General features: G+C 26.9%; 2 protein-coding genes across 4 annotated transcripts; one reads left to right on the top strand and one right to left on the bottom strand.

Annotated features, from left to right (window-relative positions):
- Nucleotides 1–1,449: 1,449 nt before the first annotated feature.
- On the bottom strand, nucleotides 1,450–16,161 carry LOC122512303. The gene is made up of 3 exons (XM_043628060.1): nucleotides 16,001–16,161; nucleotides 15,839–15,898; nucleotides 1,450–4,255 (listed from the first exon to the last, which is right to left on the bottom strand). The coding sequence occupies exon 3, from the start codon at nucleotides 4,234–4,236 to the stop codon at nucleotides 1,762–1,764; it is 2,475 nt and encodes an 824-aa protein (XP_043483995.1). The 5' UTR covers nucleotides 4,237–4,255; nucleotides 15,839–15,898; nucleotides 16,001–16,161; the 3' UTR covers nucleotides 1,450–1,761.
- LOC122512301 lies at nucleotides 6,520–15,506 on the top strand. Of its 3 annotated transcripts, XM_043628058.1 has the most exons (5): nucleotides 6,520–6,915; nucleotides 7,997–10,909; nucleotides 11,630–12,844; nucleotides 12,923–12,983; nucleotides 13,392–15,505. In XM_043628058.1, the coding sequence occupies exons 3-5, from the start codon at nucleotides 11,630–11,632 to the stop codon at nucleotides 13,670–13,672; spliced, it is 1,557 nt and encodes a 518-aa protein (XP_043483993.1). In that variant the 5' UTR covers nucleotides 6,520–6,915; nucleotides 7,997–10,909; the 3' UTR covers nucleotides 13,673–15,505. The 3 variants fall into 3 exon arrangements, with proteins under 3 accessions (XP_043483993.1, XP_043483994.1, XP_043483992.1); XM_043628059.1 differs by lacking the exon at nucleotides 7,997–10,909 and having other exon boundaries at nucleotides 13,392–15,506; XM_043628057.1 differs by lacking the exons at nucleotides 11,630–12,844; nucleotides 12,923–12,983; nucleotides 13,392–15,505 and having other exon boundaries at nucleotides 7,997–10,903.
- Nucleotides 16,162–23,568: the final 7,407 nt, after the last annotated feature.

Genomic DNA, 23,568 nt, shown 5'->3' on the forward strand with positions numbered 1-23,568 from the left:
AATCCAATTCAAAAATTCAATTATTTTTAAACACTTTTTTAAAATTCATCGAAAGAATTCAATAATATCAATAAATAGTTACTTTTTCACATTTGTTTAAAATTCGATTTTAGAAAATTTTGATGATTCAGAAATTCATAATTTAAATATATATTAGAAAATAAAAACTTCTAATAATTTAAAAAAAATCAAAGTAAAATTTTTCGAAAAAATTAGTTTCACTGAATTTTTAATTTAAAAGTATGAAAAATTCAGATTTTCAAAGATTTTAATTTAATACCTTTTGAAATTTAATTTTTTTTTCTAAATTCCACTCTATAACGCTTTCAATATTCAATTATTATCTAAAATTTTAACCGAAATTCATTTTTAAATATATTTTTATTAGAAAATTCTCCAAAAATTCAATTATTTAAATACAAAAATAATTTATTGAATAATTGAATGTTTCTTTAAAATGAATTTTTATGAAGAATTTTATTAACAACTTTTGAAAATAATTAATTTCTTTTAAGGAATTTAGTTAAAATTTTACAGAAAAAAAATTCTGTTGAATTCAAGAATTTAATCACAATTTTTAAAAATAATTGAAAACTTTTGTAGAATTTTATTAAATTTTGTTTAAGTAATTGGATTTTTGCAAAGTATTTTATTACTTTTTAAAAAAATTGAATTCTTGTGATAAATTTTGATATTTGTCAAAATAATTGAATATTGGAAAAGAATTTTATTGAAATTCCTTAAAGTAATTGATTTTATAAGAAAAATTTTGTTGTTTACCAAGATAATTGAATTCTTTTGTAGAATTACTGAAAATTTTTTTTTAAAATAATTTATTTTCTGCGACGAATTAAAAGTTATTTATGAAAACAATTGAATTATGCAATGAATTTTATTATTTTCTTGAATAATTGAATGTTTCTTAAAATTGAATTCTTTCATCGAGTTTTAATAAAATTTTTAAGAATAATTGTATTTTTCGAAGAATTTATTTAAAATTATATTGAAAATATTTTTTATGAAAATAATTGAATGTTTTCGTAGAATTGTATCAAAAAAGTTTTTTTCAATTTAATTAAATTTTGTGATAAATTTTATGAAGATAGTAAGTAAATATTGAAAATCATTGAATTGCGAGAAACTTTTGAAAATAATTGACATTTCTAAAAATAATTGAATTTTTGGTGAAAAATGTTTGAAAATAATTGAAATTTCTAAAAATAATTGAATGTTTGGTGAAAAATGTTGCTATTAGGTATATTTATAAAGAAAATGGAATTATTGACGAGATATTCGTTAAAATTTTTGAAAATAATTGAATTTCTACAAAGAATTTTATTACTTTTGAAAATAATTGAATTCTTGTGATGAATATTGTTATTTATGAAAATAATTGAATTTTTACTGCCATTTTGGTTTGAAATAGAATAAAACAATTTAACTGCATTCTTTGTTTGTACGAACGATAATTTTTATTAAAAAAACACGATTAGAACTTGCAGTATAAAAATAGTTATGTAATTAAGTACATAATTTAAACTCTTAGAACATTTTTACTTGTGGTAACGATTAATTCGGTCCACAATTTTAATTTCTTTTTAAATCTATATTGACAAAATATATAATATTTATTTTTAGTGACTAATTATCAACAACATCTCTTTAATTTTCCTCAATAAATATTATAAAAATAAACTCAATAAAATATAAACGTCGAAAATACTGTTCTTCTTAATTAAACATTCATTCTGCTTTTCTTCCTTAATCAGTTTCCAAGCAGTTACAAAGGTGGACAGCGACAGTCCCTTTCTTTGCCTTTATCAATATTCCCGGCGCTGAAACATCGAGGTATGAAATAAAAACGTTATTTTTTGTCGGTTCGACAAATCTTATATACTCTGTGTTATAAGCTCCTCCAAGGTCTTTTAATTCTTCGGCAATAAAACCGGCAGTTGTCTCTCTCCCCTGTTGATAGGATATTATATTCTTGATGACTATGAATTTCTTGTCATGGCAGTACGCGATGTGATTACAAAATTTTTGTTTTGCCATCTTTATGGCGTAACTAACACCATTTATAGTTGCTTTCTGAAAGTAACTTACTATCGTATTCTCTATTTTCTCATTTTTTCCCTTTTTCGCATTGATCAGTTGAATTACTTCCGAACTGGCGTGACACTTTCTCGGGGTTCCTTCTCCAACGAAATTACTTTCTACATTTTTCTTGTCTAGAAGATCATAAATTTCCTTTCTTGTCACATTGCTAATTTTTTCCTGCTCAGCGGTACGTAAAACAAACTTCTTCATGAAGAACCTAGTCACGAACTGTTCTGCTCGATGTTTCGGAGTTATAATCGAATCCGCGATGGGTGTACACATCGACTGATAGGGCAAAGTCGAAAACACCCACGCAGGGCCCCAGTTTTCCGTCGGGAAGACCGAATGTCTGTTGAAGTGGACACTGAACTGCATATTAATTTCACCGTAGAGCTTTTGAGTATCATTAACGAAGTCGTCTAAGTAACGTTTTGCTTTCATTAAGTCTGTATTCGAGATTGACGCACTGTTTAAAATGAACATCGCCTCGGAGTATTTGGCTAGGTGACTGAAGTACGGTTCCGGTAGGATTTCGTCAAGACAAGGAAGACTGAAGTACAAAAGATAGTTGCGCCACTCGGAAGCTTTCCAACTGTTCGATGTGTTTATACTACGAGGTTTCTTTGAAATTGTGAGGATTGAAGGTACAGCAATTTTTGTCAAAATATTATCGACTTCTTTTATCTTGTCCCGTTTGCCGATGTACCAAGGCTTTCCAACATTTTTCAGGAACAATTGATTGAATTTCTTAGCGTTACCCAAATAATCATTGTTAACATTGTCGACAACTTGACCCTTAATGAGATCGAATGTTCTGAGAGTTGCTAATCGGGAGCAACCAACGACACCTCTCGACTCTTTTTCAGTTTTCATTACCTTAGTTATGTCTTCTTTCATTGTTTCCCAGGTACGTAAATCTGACACCGTAGAATCGTAGATCCTTTCCTTTCCAATACACTTTCCTTTCGCGAAACAGAACAAACAGCCAAATTCTTCAAAGTGCTGATTCATTCTCAAGACCATTGGTTGAACAACCGAGCTTGTTGTAAAGAAAGCGACCACAAATTTACTAAGTACCTCTTGTTCCCCATCAGGTTTCCAACGAATCCCAACGTCGTAGAGTTCGTTAATATCATCAACTATCGGTTCCATTATTTCTCCCATATTAGGATCTTGTTTCCCAATCCAGAGTCCCGCTAGAAACATATTTCTCTGTCTAGCCAGAGGCGACAACTCATTAAGTTGTAGAAGAAATGGATAGTATCTAGATTTCGAAGATTTCGTGAGGTTTAATTTGTCCGTCCAGAAAGAAAGTGTGAAATTATTCCGGTTCCGTAAAAATCCATCTTCGGACAAGTGTTTATATTCCCGACCATCAAATACATCTTCCAGCGCATTAGGATCTGTCTTTACTCTCCTTTCTTTATATCGTAGAGCTTCGGCTGCTTTCGGCGAATCCAAAAATTCCTTTATCTGCGGAGCTAAACGTACTTGGATAAAAGTTCCTACACATGTTTCTTCTTTATGCGGACCGCAAGCTCCACACTTGCAGTTTCTTTCCACGTTTTTGCCATTTCCTACAAGTTCCTGGCACATTTCACAGTATAAACGATATACCAAGCTGGAGTCATCTCTTCCAATTGTCTTCCACAAGGCATTCTTTGATGTGGGTACATTTATATGAACATATGTCTTTTTCAATAGTTGCAATCGCCTCAAAAGTTGATCGTAAGTGTTATTGTACCGCACAGCCACTGTTAGTTCTAATAATAAGTGATCTATTGATGCTAATTGTGCATAATTTTTCAGTGGAACAAGCATTCCAGCCATTGATGCAAATCCTTGGAACATTGTTCGAATTGGCCGTTCATCTTCATTATTTTCCTTTTCCGATTCACAATCTTCTTCGTCACTAGAACTGTATATCTCTATAGGCGCATGATCTATTTCTTGATCCACATTACTCTCTTCTTCTGCTTCACTGTCAAGTTCGTTCTTCGTAGTTAGATCAACCGATTCATCATTGTCTCTTCCTTTATTGTTTACATTATGTTTTCGTGACATCCGAGGCCTCTTGGCGTTACTTACATTTTCTTCTTGCGACATACTTGATGTCTTACTTTTTAATCGTCGCTCCATTCCTCCGCTGGCGTTGAATCTGAAAGAAAAAGAATTGTACTTTTTATTTTATTTATATTCTAACACGAGTTCTTTATCCCTAAAAAATATTCTGCGAATCACTCTAAACTGATTAGATACTCAAAAAAATGTTCTATTACATTCATTTACGAATTTCTTTAACTGTAAAATTATTTGAAAACAGCAATAACTTCTTTTTTAAAAAAATATTTAATCATTATTGTTCTTCCATAGGAATTAAGATTTTCAAAACATTCAAATTTTTTTTAAATTCAACAATTTATGAGAATAATATTATAAAACATGAAGTCTTCATGTTTTATAATAATTACAAATGACCGAGTAATAAGATCATTATTTTCTACTATAAGAAATATTTTTACTGTAACTACATCAAAATTATTTTCATCATTTCAATTCAATTATAATTTTCTAAAATTTTTAACTAAAATTCTTCGTTAAATCAATTACTTACAATAATTTTTTTTAAAATTCTGAAAATTTTTAAATGTATTTGTTTACAATTCAATTTCACCAAATTTTTTAGATTACTCGGAAATTCTTTAATTAATATATATTTGAAAAAAAAAACTTGGAATTATTTCAATTAAACTTTCTGAAAAAAATTAATTCTACAGAATTATAAGTTAAAAATATGAAAAATTCAAATTTAAAAAGATTTCAATTTAAAACTTTTTTAAAATTCAATTACTAACTTCTAAAAATGCACTATAATGCTTTTAATATTAAATTATTATGTAAAATTTTAACTAAAATTCACTTTTAAATCAATTTCTATTTGAAAATTCTACGAGAATTCAATTATTTAAGTACAAAAATTAATAATTTATATTGAATAAACAAATCTTTCTTAATATTAAATTTTCATAAAGAATGTTAAGAACAAATTTTTAAATAATTAAATTCTTTCGATGAATTTAAATAAAATTTTTAAAAACATGCAATTATACATTTTTTTAAGGTATTCGATTAAAATTGTACTAAAAATAATTGAAATTCTGCGATGAGTTTGATTATTTATGAAAATAATGGAATTATTGCAAAGAAATTTATAAAAAATTTATAAATAAAGGATTCCTGGGAAATTATTTTATTATTTATGAAAATAATTAAACGTTTGCGAAGAATTGTAATAAATTTTTTTTTAAATAATTGAATTCTTTTAGAAAATTTGATTAAAATAGTAGATATTGAATATTATTGAATTTAGGAAAATTTTTGCAAATAATTGGAATTTTGCCAAGAATTTTATTAAAAATTTTTAAAATAATTGAATTTCGAAGAAAAATTTTCTTATTTATGAAGAGAATTGAAATTTTGACCAGAATTTCTTTAAATTTCTGAATATAATTGAATTTATGCGAAGAATTTTATAACTTTTGGAAATAATTGAATTTTAGCAAATCATTTGAAACTTCTGCAAACTTCAAACTTTTTTTTAGTTTTTTTAACTACAATTCCTTGTTAATTTCTTTATTTTTAATAATTAATTAAATAGGATATACTAAAAAATTTGACTAATTTCAGAATAATTAAAATTTTGAAAATTTTTGCAAAAATCTAAGTTCATTAAAATTTCTAATTAAATTCTTTAAAGATTGCAATTTTATAAAATTTTAAATTAAATTGAAACTGTTTGAAGTTCATCTATTTATGAAAATTGTAAACGCAACTATTTTAAAATCTATTTAATTTTGAAATGTATAAATAAAATTATTTATTAAATAATTTATAAGTTATAATTTTATAATAGTTCTTCAAGAATTAAGTTATTTAAAAAGAAATTATTGTCAGAAATGGAAAAAATTAAAGGTTTAGTATTAGAATTAAAAAAAATTATTAAAAAAATTATTAATTAAACTATTAATAATAATATTTTAATTATTTATGTAAAGGTCTTCATTTTGTTGAACAAACCACCTTATGATTTATAAAATTCTTTACGATATAAAATTTGAATTTGAAAATTACTAATTCATGTAGTAAGCGGCTTATTAATTTGAAGTAGTAAAAAATACGACTTACTAATGAATATTAGTAGTGTTTTTTACTATAGCAAAGCAAATGGTAGTTCTTTACTAAAAATTAGTCAAAACTGTTATTAATTCAATTGGTAAATGAATCCGACCTATTTCATTAGTAGAAAACTACTAATCCAGATTTATAGAGTTCTACTGAAATGAAATTAAAATTTAATTTGTCTTTTTCTGTTAAAATACGAAATTATGACTTTTGTAAAAATACACTGTAAGAAATCGATATTGAATATTCCATGAAATGTGTAAAACTTTAATAGGAACGTCGTATGAATATAACAGAATTAATGAAATTTAAATGGTCAGTCCATGTAACTTTCAAGAATTTATTGAAATTTCAGTCGTACTACGATTGACATAAAATTACAACGGACCGTCGTATGAAATTTCAACAAAAGTGTAATATAGTAATATGTGTAAATTTATCGAGGTTGTTGAAAATTCAACAAGTTTGTAAAAAATTTTACACGAAATGTGTAAAAGTCAGATAAAATATGAAAATTTAGAAACTTCTTCGAATGTTCTCGAATTTTGCTAATTCTCGTTCTTTTTCCGGTGGACTTCAACGCGTGAGGACCAAAAGTTAAATTTTTTCCGTTCAGTGAAAAGCCCTGATGTAAAGGTAAGTCTTAATTTAAATCATATTTTATTATGGATTCCATATAATTATTAAGAATACTTTTTTTACGCTTAAAAAGAATTTGTTTTCCAATAAACCTGAAAATTTGTACAACGCGTTCAACTCGAGTTTAAGAAATTTTAAGGTTATGTATTAAATATTCGAAAATTGTGAAATATAATTAATTTAAAATCAAGAAATTTTATAATACAATTAACATTCTACACAAAATTTATCTGTTTTTCTAATTGTACGAAAATTATTTTTGAGAAATTACATTACAATATTTAATAAAAGAAAACAAATTTTTGATCCATTTTCAATCCACTTTTTTAGACTTTCCATTGAAATAATTGGAAGAGTTATAGCGGTTGAGTTATAGAAATAGTAATAATAATATATAATAGTAATAGTTTTTAGAATTAATAAAATTGAAAAAGAATAAATTGAAATTAAAAAATTTTTAATTCCTGGAGGAAAATAAATTTTAGATATTTTAGTATTTATTTAACAAAATTGATAAAATTTCAAATAATGTTATTTAGAAATTAGTAAAAGGCCAGGGAAATATAAAATGAAATTTTTTACATTTTTATACTAAAATAAACGACTTTTATCTTTAATTAATCGACTAAAGCTATATTTGCTTCTGAAAGTAAATACGCAGCCTGTACTTAATTTCTATGGAAAGTGTAATTCTCAAATTTTTTGTGTTATTTTTGCAAATGTCTTGTATAGTTTGATAATTTCCTGAAAACTTAAAATTCTTTCACATGTTTATTTTTTTTTAGTATACAATTTGATAATTATTTTAGTTTCTATACCAACCAGTGTTTTAATTTTTTGAAAATTATTTTTTGAAAAAGTTAATTAGTTATAAAACTATGAATGGTTCATTTTACAGTGAAGTAAAAAAATTAGTAAAATCTATTTTTCATGTAAATAAAATATTTAAATTCAAAATTTTGTTAATAGTTTCATTAAGTGATATTAATTTTTCCCCGGAGTGAGTGTATGTTGAATAAAATTAAATAAACTTATTCTTATACCTATTGTCATACAACAAATTTTTTAAATTTTTCAGATCGTGTCGCAATACAGTATGCTAATTATGTATTGTACATAAATGACAGAGAACAAATTCCATTCCTGCCTTTATTAGAATTCTTTATATTTTTTATAACAAACACGTACGTTTAATAACTTGGACTGATATAGTATTGGCTTCGTCAACTAAAATTTTTTACGATGTTTTCATGTCATTCTTGTGATTTAAGTTTTAAATATATAAGAGAATATAATAAACACCAAAGAAAACATGCCTTCGATGCTAATTTGGAAATTTTGTGTGCTTATTCGGGATGTACAAAAAAGTTCAATACCTATGGTTCTTTTAATGTACACATTTTTAGAAATCATAGGTATATAAGTCAAAATGTTCAGTATTCTTGCAAACAAAGAATGTGTAATTTTCAATGCAATGATTTGAAAATACTAAAAAATCATTTGTATGCACATTTTAAAAAATCCAATACAGGTGTATTCTGCTCAATTCCAAATTGTCCTATTGCAAACAAAAAATTTTTGTCCTCTAACTCTTTACGCATTCACATTAGCAGAATTCATCGTAATTGTGATGATTTAATTGTGACAAATTTAAATAGCAATCTTTGTAACACAGAAAGTAATATTGCATTAGAAAATTCAATTTTACAATCACCGAATGAAAATGACAGTAATATTGTACTAAATAATCCACCTCAGCTTAAAAATGATAACTACCCTACGTATTCACAAAATAATATTGACTTTGATTCTAATAATTCTGCTAGTGTAAAAAGGTTTGCTCAGCTTTATTTAGATTTGTCTGTAAATCATAATGCAACAGAAGCTGTATTACAACCACTCATTGAAGGCATATTTTCTGAAATTGAAAGATCTTCAAACAATTTTTTGAATTCTAATTTTAATAGTGACTTATCTGATAATGACAAAGAAAAAGTTGCAAACATTTTCAACAATAGTTTTTCGCCTATTTTCGAAGCCCACAGTACTACAACTGGCTTATTAAGAACAACTTTTTGTAGAAATAAATATTATGACAAAAATTTTAAATACGTTGAACCCGTGCAGTTGTCTTTTCCAGTTTCCGAAAACGAAAAAGAATGTTATTATCAATACGTCCCAATTTTGTCAACAATAAAATTGTTATTGGAAAATAAGGATGTTCTCAATCATGTTTTACACCCTCAGTTAAATGAACAAGAAGGCTTTTTTGATTTTACTGACGGCAATGCTACGAAGAATAATGATTTTTTCATGCATAATGTAAACAATTTGAAAATTTTATTATATCAGGATGCTTTCGAAATTTGTAACCCGATAGGGTCTTCAAGAGGTAAAAATAAAGTAGTAGGAGTTTATATGATACTAGGCAATTTACCACCTTATTTGAGATCTAAAACAAATAATGTCCGTCTCGTATTATTGTGTCTTGAAAAAGATCTCAAACGATTTGGTTGGGATATATTTTTTAAACAGCTAATAGAGGATTTAAAAATGTTAGAAACTGTTGGGGTTAAAATGTTAGTAGGGGACCAGGAAATGTTATTTAAGGGAACCATTGCTTTTGTCTACGGTGACAACTTGGGTAGTAATGGCCTTGGAGAATTTACTGAAAATTTCAGTAAATCCAATTATTTTTGCCGTTTTTGCGAAATAGATAGAAGTCAATTTTCAAAGAACCAATGGTCCAATATTCCGTTTAGAACTCCTGATAATTATGACAAATGTGCTAGTGAAGCCATTAAAACAAATTCTATGGTTAAAGGAATAAAAAAAAATTCTTGTTTAAATAAACTAAATAACTTTCATGTTTGTCGCCCTGGCTTGCCACCATGCCTTGCACATGACCTTTTTGAAGGCATTATACCGCGAGATTTAATGTATATCATTAAATATTTTTTAAAGAAGAAATGGTTTCGAATTCATTTTTTAAATTGCAGGCTTCGAAATATTAGGTTGTCAACTGACAATAGTTCGACAAAGTCCGTTCTTCCTGTTATTAAAAAAAATTACCCAAAGTTATGTGGCACAGCTAGCGAGATAAAACGACTAATATTAATACTTCCTTTAGCAATTTTTGACAAAATAAAAAATGAAGCAGATCAAGTGTGGCAAATGGTTTTAAGTTTAAGAGAGGTATGCACTTTAATTTGCGCGCCTGCTTTGTCTTCCGGGCAAATCACTTTAATTAATTCCAAAATTGAAGACTATTTAAGCCTCAGATTAGCTTGTTTCCCAAGAATAAAATTACAACCGAAACATCATATTGTTTCACATTATCCGGATTTAACTTTAGAATTTGGACCACTTAAACATGTACAAACACTAAGATTAGAGAGTGTGCACCAAGTTTTTAAAAATTCTGCTAGACATTGTCGCAATTTTCGCAATGTTACTAAAACTTTGGCTACTAAACGTCAAAAAATGCAAGGTTTAAACAACGATTTCTCTAATGCAGTCATCTCTTATAATTGTTCACCTTATGTAGCAGAAAATCATTATGTAAATATTAATGTTTTAATTCAAAACACTTTTTCTAAAGATTCGATTGAAGGACTAAAATTCTCTTCTGAAGTGGATTATCGTGGTATTAAGTATTTGCGAAATATGTCAGTCTGTGTAGGGAAAAGTACTTTTGGAAACTTCGTTATATGCAGAATTGAAATTATTGTAATCAACAGTGATAATTCAAATATTTATTTCATTGGACGTATAAAAGAAATTATTCCAAACACTAAATTAGGTGTTTATGAGACACTTTCTTATAACGAGACACTTTCCTGCGACGAAACATCACAAGACCCGTTAAAAATTTTTCCATTCTCCTCATTATTATCCCCTGATCCAATCGGAGAAATTGTTCTCTCCTCGTCATTGTATTATTTACCGAAATATTCACCTTTCGATCCCGACTTATGAAGGACAATAATATGTAAGTATAATTCTTTTCAAATTTAATTACCAATTTCCTTTATTCCTATCTACATTTGTCTTTGCCTTACAAAACTGCAATTTATCAACATAAATATTAATTTAGGTTTCATTAGGTTCATTTAAAAAAAAATTATTTTTCACAGAGTTAAAAAGAGATAACAAAAATTATACATAATAATTGAAATACAAAGAAAATAATTTTAAGCTTAAAATATAATTTTTTTCAACTAATTAAAAAAATGCCAGTTACTTGACAATTGTTTCACATACACTGAAACCTCCATCGAGGGAAATTCGATCGAGTGCCGTCTCTATTTTTTTTCGGTGACGCGGCAGGGAAGCGATGTAAGAGGGAAGCCGATGAGTGGCGCTTCTTTTTCTAATTTATTTATTTCTTCTTTGTAAAAAATTTCCGTACGGAGTTCCGTAAAGAATTTCTATACTTAATGTCTACAAATATTCCATATTGTATATTTTTTAGTAAAGTTTTCGATAACTTTAAAAAGAATATTACCAACTACAAATAATGTTGGTAACAGTTTAGCAGTTTTTTAAAAATTATCGAAAAGTCTACAAAAATATACAATGTTAACTAATTAAATGTTTGATTTACATTTTGTTCATTTAAACGTTTAAAACTTTAGTGACATTAAATGGTAAATTTCATTTTTATTGTAAGTTAATGTTTAATGATTACTAACTACTCTTTTCTTTACAGATGCCAGTCTTCAAAGTGTGGTCGGCCGATCGAAAAAAACGGGTTTGCGTAATTTGCCAACCAACATTGGAGAACTTTATTGCATGCGCAAATTTGAAATTGGGCTTTGATGGAGAAAGTCTTTGTCTTGAAACGGATGGAACACTGATTGACAGCGATGAAATTTTAGAACATTTTCAAAAAGAAGTTTTTATCTTATTAAAAGAGAATGAAAATTGGACAGAAGTTAATTCAGCAAGTGCTTCTTCTTCTATGAATGAAAATGGAATACCAGGACCAGTTCAGGAAACAGAAAGGTTGCCAGGCAATGATGAACCAAATCAGCAGTTTCTTCCACATGATCATGTACCAAGGGTTGATCCGAATCCACTATTACTCAGAAACATAAATATTTGGCATAATTACCAATATGATTGGACAAATTTAGATCGAAATTACATAGAAAAATTGGAACAAGGACAATCACAAAATGAAATTAAGAAAGAAGTTATACATAAAGTCATTCTTCAAATGCATAATATTAATAAATTTATTCCATGTGCAGTATTTCGTACTGTTGCAAAAGAAATTGTTGCAAAATATCCTGAGAGTTTCGAAGACAGAAAAAATAATATAAAATTTGGAAATGGTTTTACTAGTGTCTACAGCAGCCTTCTAAATCATCATAACTACTTAATAAGTATTTCAAAGAGAAGCAACACCACAAGACCGAGGAGAAATTCAAAAGCCTTAAAATTTCTTAGTCAAGCCAAATTAGGAGCCACTAATTGGGAGTTGAATGAGCACCCTGAAGGAGAAACTGAGGGAACGATTTCCGAAAGAAAAACAATGTTACATGAATCATATTCTACATTCAATAGGACAGAAATTTCTCCTGATGAACACGCAGAAAATTTAGAGAATATTACCAAAACATTTAAAGCTCAACGTGACTTTTTTAATGATTTTGAAAAATTGCCAGATATAGAATCATTAGCAAACAATTGGCCAATTTTGTCTATACACGAGTATCTTTTCCATCATTACGCGCTTCAAATGGGTCATTCAATTGAACAGCTTAAAAATGGATTTATTAATGACAAAGCTACAATTTTCGCATATGGAAAAGCTTTCAATTTAACGCAAGCAGAAACAGCAGATGATAGTTTTGAAATTATTAAAATAATTTTTTACTATTTCAAAGAAAGTGTACAAACTTTGATTTCAGTTTGTCCTGTAAGTATCAAATTTTTCTGTACATATTACTGATATATTTCAAATTAAATTCTAATTGTTTGACTTTTACTTATTTAGCCCGGAGAAGACTGGAAAAATGTTGCAACCGCATCGAGTGGACCCTTTATAGTCATTGTAGGTTAGTAAAAGTATCAAATATTCGACCTATATTCAATTTTATTCAGTTTAAACTAAAGATTGCTTTTATTTTCAATAGTAATACACCAATAATCAAATATTAATATTTTTTATTTCGTTCCCTTCGTATAAATTTTTTTTTTCGAAATATGGAAATTGTAAGATACTTGTCTACTATCAAATAAATATTTACTTGACTAATATGATTTTAAAGTAAATGAAATAAACTATATTTGAATAAAAAATTTCACTATTCGAAGCGAAAACTTGTTATCTATCTAGAAATCAAGGAAAAACGTTAATTTCGTTACGTAAACCCGATTCTAAGTTTTTCTTTTTTGAGCAGCGTATTAAAAAATTTTTTGTCCTGAATATTTAAAAAATATTTCTATTCTAAATTTTTTTACAGAAAATGACAATATTCTTATCTATCAATTGATGTACGATAATCTACATGTAGATTTTACTCTCGATTTTGAAGAAGCTGTAATGTGGCTCTATGCCACTTTCTTCGTTTGGAACAGAACGTACCCTTCCGGCGCCGCTTGCACTCTAGAATTTCTTCAACGGTATTGCTTGAACTTAAATCCGGAATCTGGAAGCAAATCTACGAATAGAGTTGCTGTCCTTTCAAAAGTCAACACTTTTTACAATAAGTTAAAAAAATTCTGCATCGACCCTGAAGAATAAAGTATACATTTTCCAATAATTCTACTATGATATAAGTGTTGTCTACAATCATTCTACTGTGATAAAAGTGTTGTATGTTTATAAAAGTTTATAATTTTCATTGCATAATTTACTTTTTAAAAAAAAGATTGAATATTGTTTTAAAAAAATTTGTTAATCTAAATTTTAAATGATTGATGTATCATACTTCTCTTCTCTGCATGAAACTGTTCATTTACATTTTCAGAAAAAGTATTTACAAACAATATGTTCAACTACGTTTACTAATAAGTACTGTTAAATTATAATTTCCAGATAGTCTCAAATGAAATTATAAAAAATTATCTACTGATTGAAATTTAATTTCTAAAGCTGTTAAATTGTAAAAAGTCAGTAAATAATTAATTTAAAATTTAAGCTAATAACTATCTTTAAAATCTAAAAATATAATTTATTCGAAAAGCATTATATCCAAAAGAAATTGTCAACAGACGTTTAAATTGCTTTATTGTAGCGTTTTATTGTAGAGTCTGCGTTTTGAAAAAAGTCTGATATTTGTTTAAAAAAATTAAGGAATCTAAATTTTAAATGTCTGATGTATCATACTTCTCGTTTCTACATAAGTCTCTACATTACGAAGTTAAAGTTCACAACGTTGATTAACGAACAAAATTTATTTAATACATTGAAATATTATTTTTAATTGAAATTTAATTGTAAAATTATAATTATTATTGTAAATATTTTTGTGCAATTTACTTAGTGAACAATTTTTTTCGTTCATCAACGTTGTGGACTTTAACTTGATGATCATTAACATTTTCAGAAAAAGTGATACAATATGTTCAACTACGTTTATTAATAAGTACTGTTAAATTATAATTTACAGATAGTCTCAAATGAAATTTAAAAAAGTTATCTACTGATTGAAATTTAATTTCTAAAGCTGTTGAATTGTAAAAAGTAGGTAAATAATTAATTTAAATTTTAAGCAAATAACTATCTTTAAAATCTAAAAATAAAATTTATTCGAAAAGCATTATATCCAAAAGAAATTGTCAACAGACGTTTAAATTGCTTTATTGTAGCGTTTTATTGTAGAGTCTGCGTTTTGAAAAAAGTCTGATATTTGTTTAAAAAAATTAAGGAATCTAAATTTTAAATGTCTGATGTATCATACTTCTCGTTTCTACATAAGTCTCTACATTACGAAGTTAAAGTTCACAACGTTGATTAACGAACAAAATTTATTTAATACATTGAAATATTATTTTTAATTGAAATTTAATTGTAAAATTATAATTATTATTGTAAATATTTTTGTGCAATTTACTTAGTGAACAATTTTTTTCGTTCATCAACGTTGTGGACTTCAACTTGATGATCATTAACATTTTCAGAAAAAGTGATACAATATGTTCAACTACGTTTATTAATAAGTACTGTTAAATTATAATTTCCAGATTACGTTCATGTAAATTTTCAATTAATTAATTAATTAATAAAATAGAAAATAAAAGAAAACCTTGTTTATTGAATATTTAAAAAAATTATTTTTTTGAAACTTTAAATTTCCCGCTTGATATATGCCAAAAATGCTTAGCATTATGCGCATGCGCTATTATTCAATACATTTTTTACACACTTTCAGTAAATTTCAATGAATTTTTGACAATTACAGTTGCAAATTAATTTTCAACAACTCTGTGTGGAGAATTCATAAAGAATTGGAATTTTACATATTTGAAGCAAATTTCATACGACGGTCCGTTGTAATTTTATGTCAATCGTGGTACGATTGAAATTTCAATAAGGATTTCTTACAGTGTACTCATTTTTATTAAAAAAAACTATTAACACATTTTGTAATAAACGTTAATAATTAAAATATAGCATTTACAAATAAATAAGTAATTATTAACCTAAAAAATTATTAAATACGCTTACTAATTCATTTAGTAAAAGAATTGGCACTATTTTATAAGTCAAAAGGGTCAAAAGTGACTATTGCGGAATTAAATTTTGACATTGTTTGGCAAATTTAAGGTTATATTTCTTAATTCATTTGCAATCGGCAGAAAATTGCAGATTCAAATAAATCTTTCAATTGTTTAAAATGCTTATAATATGTAAATTGTCTATTCTTCATTTATCTTAACCAAAACTAGGTAATTAAAGTAAACTTACATTTTAAATGAGTTGTCTAATGATGTCCAAAACAAAGTTTACAGTGCAGAATCCAGTAACCTGCAATTTGTACGAAATAATAAGACAAAATATTAACAAAATAAGATAAAATTGTACGGAATATTTTGCTGCAGGCAATAAGTGTTAACATAAATCACTTACTCAGTTTTATAAATAATATCGTTATCACTTTCACATAACAATTAATAACTTTAAATTCGTTTACGAAATTCTTTAGATTCAATCGATTCAATGCAAGATGCAACGAGAAAAATGAGAATCTCCAAGCACAGCTCGGGAATCTTGTGTTGGGAATTTCGGCAAAGGTTTGGTCACAGTACTGTATTCTGCTTACCTTAAAGTTGTCATGGTAACGTATGAGAGAAACAGAGAAAGAGAGATAAAATCATTCATTTTCTGCCTCTCTTACTCTTGTACGTAACCATGGTAACCGATAAATAAGTAGAAAACTTTATTACGTATGAAACGTGAATCACGGGAAATTAAGGGGGGGGGGTAAAGTTAAGTCGTTGAAAAAAATGCATATTTTTAAGAATTTTTTTGGCGATACATAAAGAGTTAATTGGTTTTATCAATTTTTATATAATACTGCAACATTTGAACAATATTTTTCCAAATTTTTATAGCGAAATAGTGAGCGAGTAAATGAGAATCTTCTCAAGTGCCTCCAAAAAAAGTTGTTTTGCGGTATATGCTGTAACTCACAATAGAATCATTTAAAACAATAAAAAAAGTCAAAATGCATTTGTTAAAGGAGATGTTCTTTGAGGTAACCCTGGGAGGATTTTTATTATTTTTTTATTTTTCAACTTTTCGTCGTAGAACTTGGAGGCCAAAAAAACGTTGTTTTTTTTTTAAATCGGCTAATTTGTTATTGTAAAATTGGTTATCGGACAGTTAGTGTTAAGTCGTTGAATATAAGTAAATTTTTGCATAATTACACGGAGAGAAAATATATATTAAATTTTGTAAAATTATTTTACAATTTGGGAAAAAAGTGCCACAAACCGAAATATTACTAAATTTCATATTATTTCTTTCACTATTTAGTATTTTCTATGTCAAAATTTCGGATTGTGGCACTTTTTCCCCAAATTGGGAAATTCTTTTACAAAATTTAATATAACTTTCTCTCCGTGTAAAAATATGTGGATGGCAGATAATGTTTGGAATATATAAATTAGGCGTCCTTAGAAGCGTATAGAAATTTAGTTTAGAGCCAAATAATTTATTTTTAGAAAAATACAAGGAAAATATAAAGTCAAGTCACTTGTTCTAATTATCGGACACCAAAACTTTTATAAATCCAATTATCGGACCCCCATTTATCGGAGGCAAAAAAATGCCTGACCTTAAAACGATTTTCGTTCTTTTTGAATAACTTAATGTGAAACACAGTTGTTTAAAAAAAATTGTAATATTTTATAAAGTAGACTTGATTATAAGGTTTCTTCTTAATTTATGCATTTTGATAATGTATTGGATAAAGGAAAAGGTTACAGCAGTCTTCTAAATAAGGAAAAAAATATCAAATACTATTCACACAGTAGTTTATTGTAATAATAAAATAAACTCATGCCATACTCTAATATGCGCTTATGGATTAAACGTTCGATAAAAACTCTACAGATAGGTATTGCAGCATCAAGTATAGCTCTCTTTTACTTGTCTTAATATTATAATATAATATAATATTGTAGTACATAAATACACTTACTGTGCAATGTCGCAAAAAAAAGAAAAAAATTAGTTTCCATTGTTACTGTCTATTGCTGATAAAACTTAATCAGTCGGTCACAACGTAGACTTTGACTGCGATTGAACTTTTACGTAATTATTATTCTAATTAGAAATGCACTAATGGTTAAATATAATAATAAAAGAACGCTTTTTTTATTTATTACAATCCGTCCGAAGTAAACGTGCAATATTATTATATTTACGATTAAATCTATTTGTCTATTAAATTTTAGCTGTATAGTCTTAAGTGTTTATACATAATATATAATCTTTGGCCTTAAATCAGTAACTTAAAATCTAGTTATAGAATAACTATACATTTCTAGTTTAGTCGAGTAATACATTTTTTACGCAACGCAACTCTCAACATTATTCACATTGATTACATTCTGTAAATTCAACGTGCCAGCATTACAAAAATTCATCATCAAGCAACAAAACAAATTTATTCTTTAAATCGAGAATTTCTGATATTGACAAATGGTTCATTTGAAAATAAAATTAAGTTTTGCAATCACAATAAAAATAGCCTAATCCTTAAAATTTCTTAAACACATTCTTCAACTCTTTATCAACAGAAGCTTTTACATTAATAATTTTGAACCAATTCCTAACTTTAATAAGTAAAACACATTTTATTACTTATCTCATCAATTATTATTGGTTTTTATATATTAAGTTCTGTTCCAATAAGTGAATCAACATTTTGTAAATTCAAGTAAATGAAAAAATGAAGGACTAACAAAAATACAGTAAAAGTTTATTAAATTTTTAATTACTCTATAATCATTTATTTTGTTTGGCACATGTATACTGTTTTGCAAAATTGTTTGCTTTTAAAAAACTATTTACCTGTAAAATTAAATCTTTTATAAAATTCTTGTTTTTAAGTTAGGCTATTGGAATGTAATTCTACATTAGTTATATACAACCCCGTTTATAAATTATTCGGCACACTAAACTCGAGAACAATAAAAATGGAGACTATATTTCGATAATTTAGTCAAAAATATAAGAAAAAGACTATTATTCAATTTAAAATTAATTTTGCTAACAAATACAAAACTGAACTTTTCTTTTCAAATTATCTTAGTTTTTGATTAATTTATCAGTTTTTAAAGTGATTTGTTTGTGCTCGTGCTAGTGGTACCGATAATTTTTCTGATATGGACAATAAAAATATAGCATTTGAACTTGACTCTGTTGATTAGCAAAACTACTAGTTGCTATTTTGAAAAGTTTATATGACATTTCATGTCAAAGTATTGCTTCAAGTGGATTTATTTTGAATTGCTGATAGATAGTCTAGATATATGAACAAAATGTACAGTGACAATTTAAAGTTTTGATAATATTTCTTCGAACACTAAGCTAAAATATTGCTAATAAAAATGATCAGGAGTGGAATTTCTTAAACTTTTCAATTTTTACTCTTTTTTAGATATTATTTTCTAACGCTTTCTATGGTACTCTATGTAAACTAAATGAAAAAGAAAAATCACTATGATACATAAGCGGCGAAAAGAAATTCGAAAAAGAAAACAAAAGACAAGAATCACTATAATTTAATAAAAGACTATTTTTGTTAAATGAAGGTAAAAAATTCATGACCCAAACATTTAGCTTAAAAGACGTTACACGAAAAGCTCTTAGACGTCATGAAATGTAACGTGTAAATGAAATTGAGTAAATCTTTGAATCAGGAAGTCTAACACTTCATTTTAGGCAGTCTGATATTCCACAATATGCATTATATTTATGACCTAATATTTATCGAAAAAAATACATCAAAATTTAATAAATATACATAAATAATATTAAAACTTATAGCAATGTGACGCTCTCCGAAGAAAGAAGAAGCAAAAAATTGTAGGTTATGTTTGTATTTTTTAAATTAAAAATACACAAAGGGGATTGATACTCAATATAATCCACTACATCTAAAATAATTTATAAAAACTAATTTTAGTTTTATACTATTAAATAGAAACTTTTAATTAAGCTAAAAATAACACAAATATAACCTTAAAATGATTTGCTTCTCAGGTACTTTCAAGCATCGCACTCATTTTATAAAATTTTTTCTAATTGTTTCTAAGAAGAATTTTATTAAAATTTTCAAGAATTTTTTTTTATTCCAACTATTAGCGAATTTAAACTCTTGAAAATTTTTAAAAATAGAAAAAAGTAGCTTTTAGTGTCACAAATTTAAAAAAGTATCCAAATAGTAGCTAATCGGAAAAAAGTAGTAAATAGTAGGTTTTAGTAGATGAGTGCGAAGCCTGAGTCTTTTCTTCAAAGCATGTCACAAATAATGGATTAAACCAAAAAATATTCTGGTTTTTATAAAAATTGTATTTAAATGTTTTCAAAGCATTTAAACTAATGATAGTATATAAATATGTCTTCGAATGACAGATCTATCGAAAATACTTGCATCGACTTTAACACAATGGAAAATTGTCTTGTTAAGAGGCTACTTCTCTGTTGAATAATATTTCCATAATCTTATAAATAATGTAAATAAATAATAATACAATGTAAACAATATGTTTACACGAAAGAATTTAATGGCATCGAAGTGTCCCCTGTACTACTAAAGAAGCATCATGTTAGCCACAAGAAGAGTCTTTACCTAAATTTACTCATGGTCTATGTCTAATAAGATACTCCTCAAACAGTACATGAATTATATTTAAAAACTTTCCTTAAATTTAATAATCCCCTTATCTCTTAATTATCTATTAAGTTTTTAATATAAATTTAAAATTACCATAATTTCAATATTTCAAAAAGAAAGCCTTTTTATTTTTTATGAAGCAAAAATGATTCTTTCGAAGCATAAAAATAAAACTAAATACTTATTAATAAATTTATGAAAATAAAGTTTATAATTTTCCTTACATCATTAATTTTATGAAAACTCAATATATTGGAAAAAAAATTTGGCATATTAAGCAAAATGTATATTCGCTTCATTCAATTTCAAAACTATTTACAAACTAATAACAAGCAAAAAGTCAGTCCAATATGATTTTTAAACATACTATATGATTATTAATTAAAATTTCATCCCACTCGATTAATCTTTAACTTCATTTTATAATAAATCGAATTTTATTGAAGTAAGAAACACAGCAAACTACAAAAATAAAAGAAAAAAAATATTTGTCACTGATTTCTAATTTTGGTTTTCTTCACTTTCAATAGGCATATTTTTATTTTTAAAATTTGCATTTAGAAAAATATACACATAGTTTTAATTATCTGATAAGCATTATTCAAAAACTTATTCAAATTTCTTTCTAAGTATTAATAGCCATATGAGGGATAAAATATTTTTTACATATATAAAATATGTATATTGAGTGTATACAATATATACAATTATGCTTAACAAAATATCACGCAATGAAACTTAAAAACATTTTTTTCGAACGAGGAGAAAAGAAAAAGTAAGATCGCATTTCTATTCTTTTTAAATAAAGATATAAACGATCTTTCTGAAATTTAGAAAAAAGATTATTTAAAAAATCATAAAATGAAAAACGTAACCATTTCTTCTCATAGCATTTGAGAAAAATGTCAAAAAGAAAGATTCGTAACAATTAACAAGAATTTTAAATGAAAATAAGAATTCTTCGGAAGCAGGTATTATGCAAAGGGGGAACAATAACTTATTAGATATTGTCGAAATTTAGATTCGATTTCGACAATTAATTTCACTAATTTTTGATTTTTCAAAGTCACTATTTAGTCGAGCCTGAAATTTGAGTTTAAGTAAATTTCACTGTAAGCCAAAAGTTATAATTTTTAGGCGCTATTTCATTTTATAGTTAATTTACAATGCGCAGTTTATGCACATTTTTCACTAAAGGTGGTCAGAATTGTCTCTCTATAAACGTTTAACATATCACAAATTTTAATTCTGCTTAAAATAAAATTATGAACGGGACGCAACAATATTCGCAATAAGTCATTAATCAGAATTTCTACTGTGCTGCAGTTTTAAATAGATTTTAACTTTTTTTTCAGAAATACTCATGTACAGGGTGTGGCAAAAGAATGGAATCCCTTAAATATTTCTTAAAATATGTATTTTAATGCAAAAACCATAATTCCTTTAATATGTTAACGAAACCACCCTATCAACCCTACAGCATAAGAGCCTTATAGCGAATTCGGTTATCTGCTCCGAGAGCGATCTTGCTCGGTATAGGAGTATAGTTTACTCTGCTCTCAAAAAGCTGTGCTCTACTCTGAGGCACTCTATGACGTCATGAACACTGGAAAAGTTCGACTGTTTTTGGAGCAGGAGCACAACATGAACTGCTATGGTGTAAAGCATACACTGCTCGTTTGGCACGAAGTTTAAATTTAATTAAACTTATATAATATAATGTAATATATAATATTTCTGATCGTTCAAAATATACTGGTGTCAAAATATTTGTTCGATTCGACCTATTACTCTCAGTTTGTTTTTCTGTTAGCTACGAAGCGGTTTGGTTTGCAAATTTTTATTTTGAAATGAGTGAGAATTCATTTTACAATTTTAAGAAAATGAGTGATAAAATTATTTTTAACAACTTTGTTTTCAATCAATGTGGAAACGTTGTGCAAAAAAATGAAAATGTTTTATGCAGAGTGACGAAAAACGGTAAGTTCCTAAATAAATTTTAACTAGTATTCTATCACTGAACAAAAATTTTGTTTACACTATTTGATATTTTGAACTACTAACAACAACAACAATAATAAAATAAGTGAAAAGGTTATTTCTTTGAGACCAAATAATTACTTTATGAGGACATTTTCAGGAATTTCAGGACTTCAAGGACCAGTAGACACCCTGTTATCAATTTTAATTGCGCTATGTATTGTTATTTATTGTTTTTTCCCTTCCCTGTTAAGTCAAATAAATTTTTCTTAACGTACGAAATTCATGATATTTTATATTATATTTTTCAGTTAATGATTGAGGATAAAAGACGTTAACATTTTGGAACAACAGAAAAAGAAGAAGAAGGCAGAGGACAGAAACGATTGGCGAACAACTTCTCCACTTTGGACTAAATATTAAACGATTTTGAAAAAACTCCTGCATCTAATGGAGATTTGGACGTTTTACAATTCTAGGAAAGTCGCAAAACGATGTCCCCAGAATTGTACAAATTGTCGACAATTGTTCACGCTGCTCCCATGACGCAGGTCAGCGTCAAAAGCTTGTTCTCAGGAATGAGATTTATTTTTTCAACCCTGAAAGGCAATCTGAATTCCAGTAAGTTGGAGGACATTTTAATTGCCAGAACCATTAAAAATCTTATAATTGAAGATGATAAGCTTAAAAAAACAAAAAACTGTAAAAGAGACTAGTGTAGAGCCTGCCAAGAATGTAGATTCAGAAACTAGTTCAGGAAGCAATGCAGAATTAATAGAATACGAGAGAATGGAGACTGATGTATCGAATAAATAAATCAGGAAATATTATATTTTTAAACTTTGATATGTGATTAATTGTACGCAAGCAGTATATTTTAGCAGTGCAACCATTGAAGGTAAGATATATTGGTTGGCCAACCAATGAATATCAGGAATGTTAGATCCAACCATTGAAGGAAAGATGTGTTGGTGCCCACTCAGTGAAGATCAGAGATTTTAGATTCAACCATTGAAGGTAAGATATATTTGGTTGCCTAATCAATGAACGTAAAGAATATGAGATCCAACTGTTGAGGGTAAGATATACTGGTTGCCAATTGATTGGGCTACCAACACATCTTACCATCAATGGTTACATTTATTATCCCTGATCTTCATTAATTAGACTTAAAAAATATCTTTCCTTCAATGGTAGGATGCAATATGATCTTCAATATCTTACCTACAATGATTGAATCTTGAGATGTTTATAAATTCAAGTGATATAAATCACTATAAGGCTTTAAAAGAAGTTTTTCAAAATAAGT

This window comes from Leptopilina heterotoma, unplaced genomic scaffold, assembly GCF_015476425.1.
Source record: "Leptopilina heterotoma isolate Lh14 unplaced genomic scaffold, ASM1547642v1 Lhet_97, whole genome shotgun sequence".
Lineage (NCBI taxonomy): Eukaryota > Metazoa > Arthropoda > Insecta > Hymenoptera > Figitidae > Leptopilina > Leptopilina heterotoma.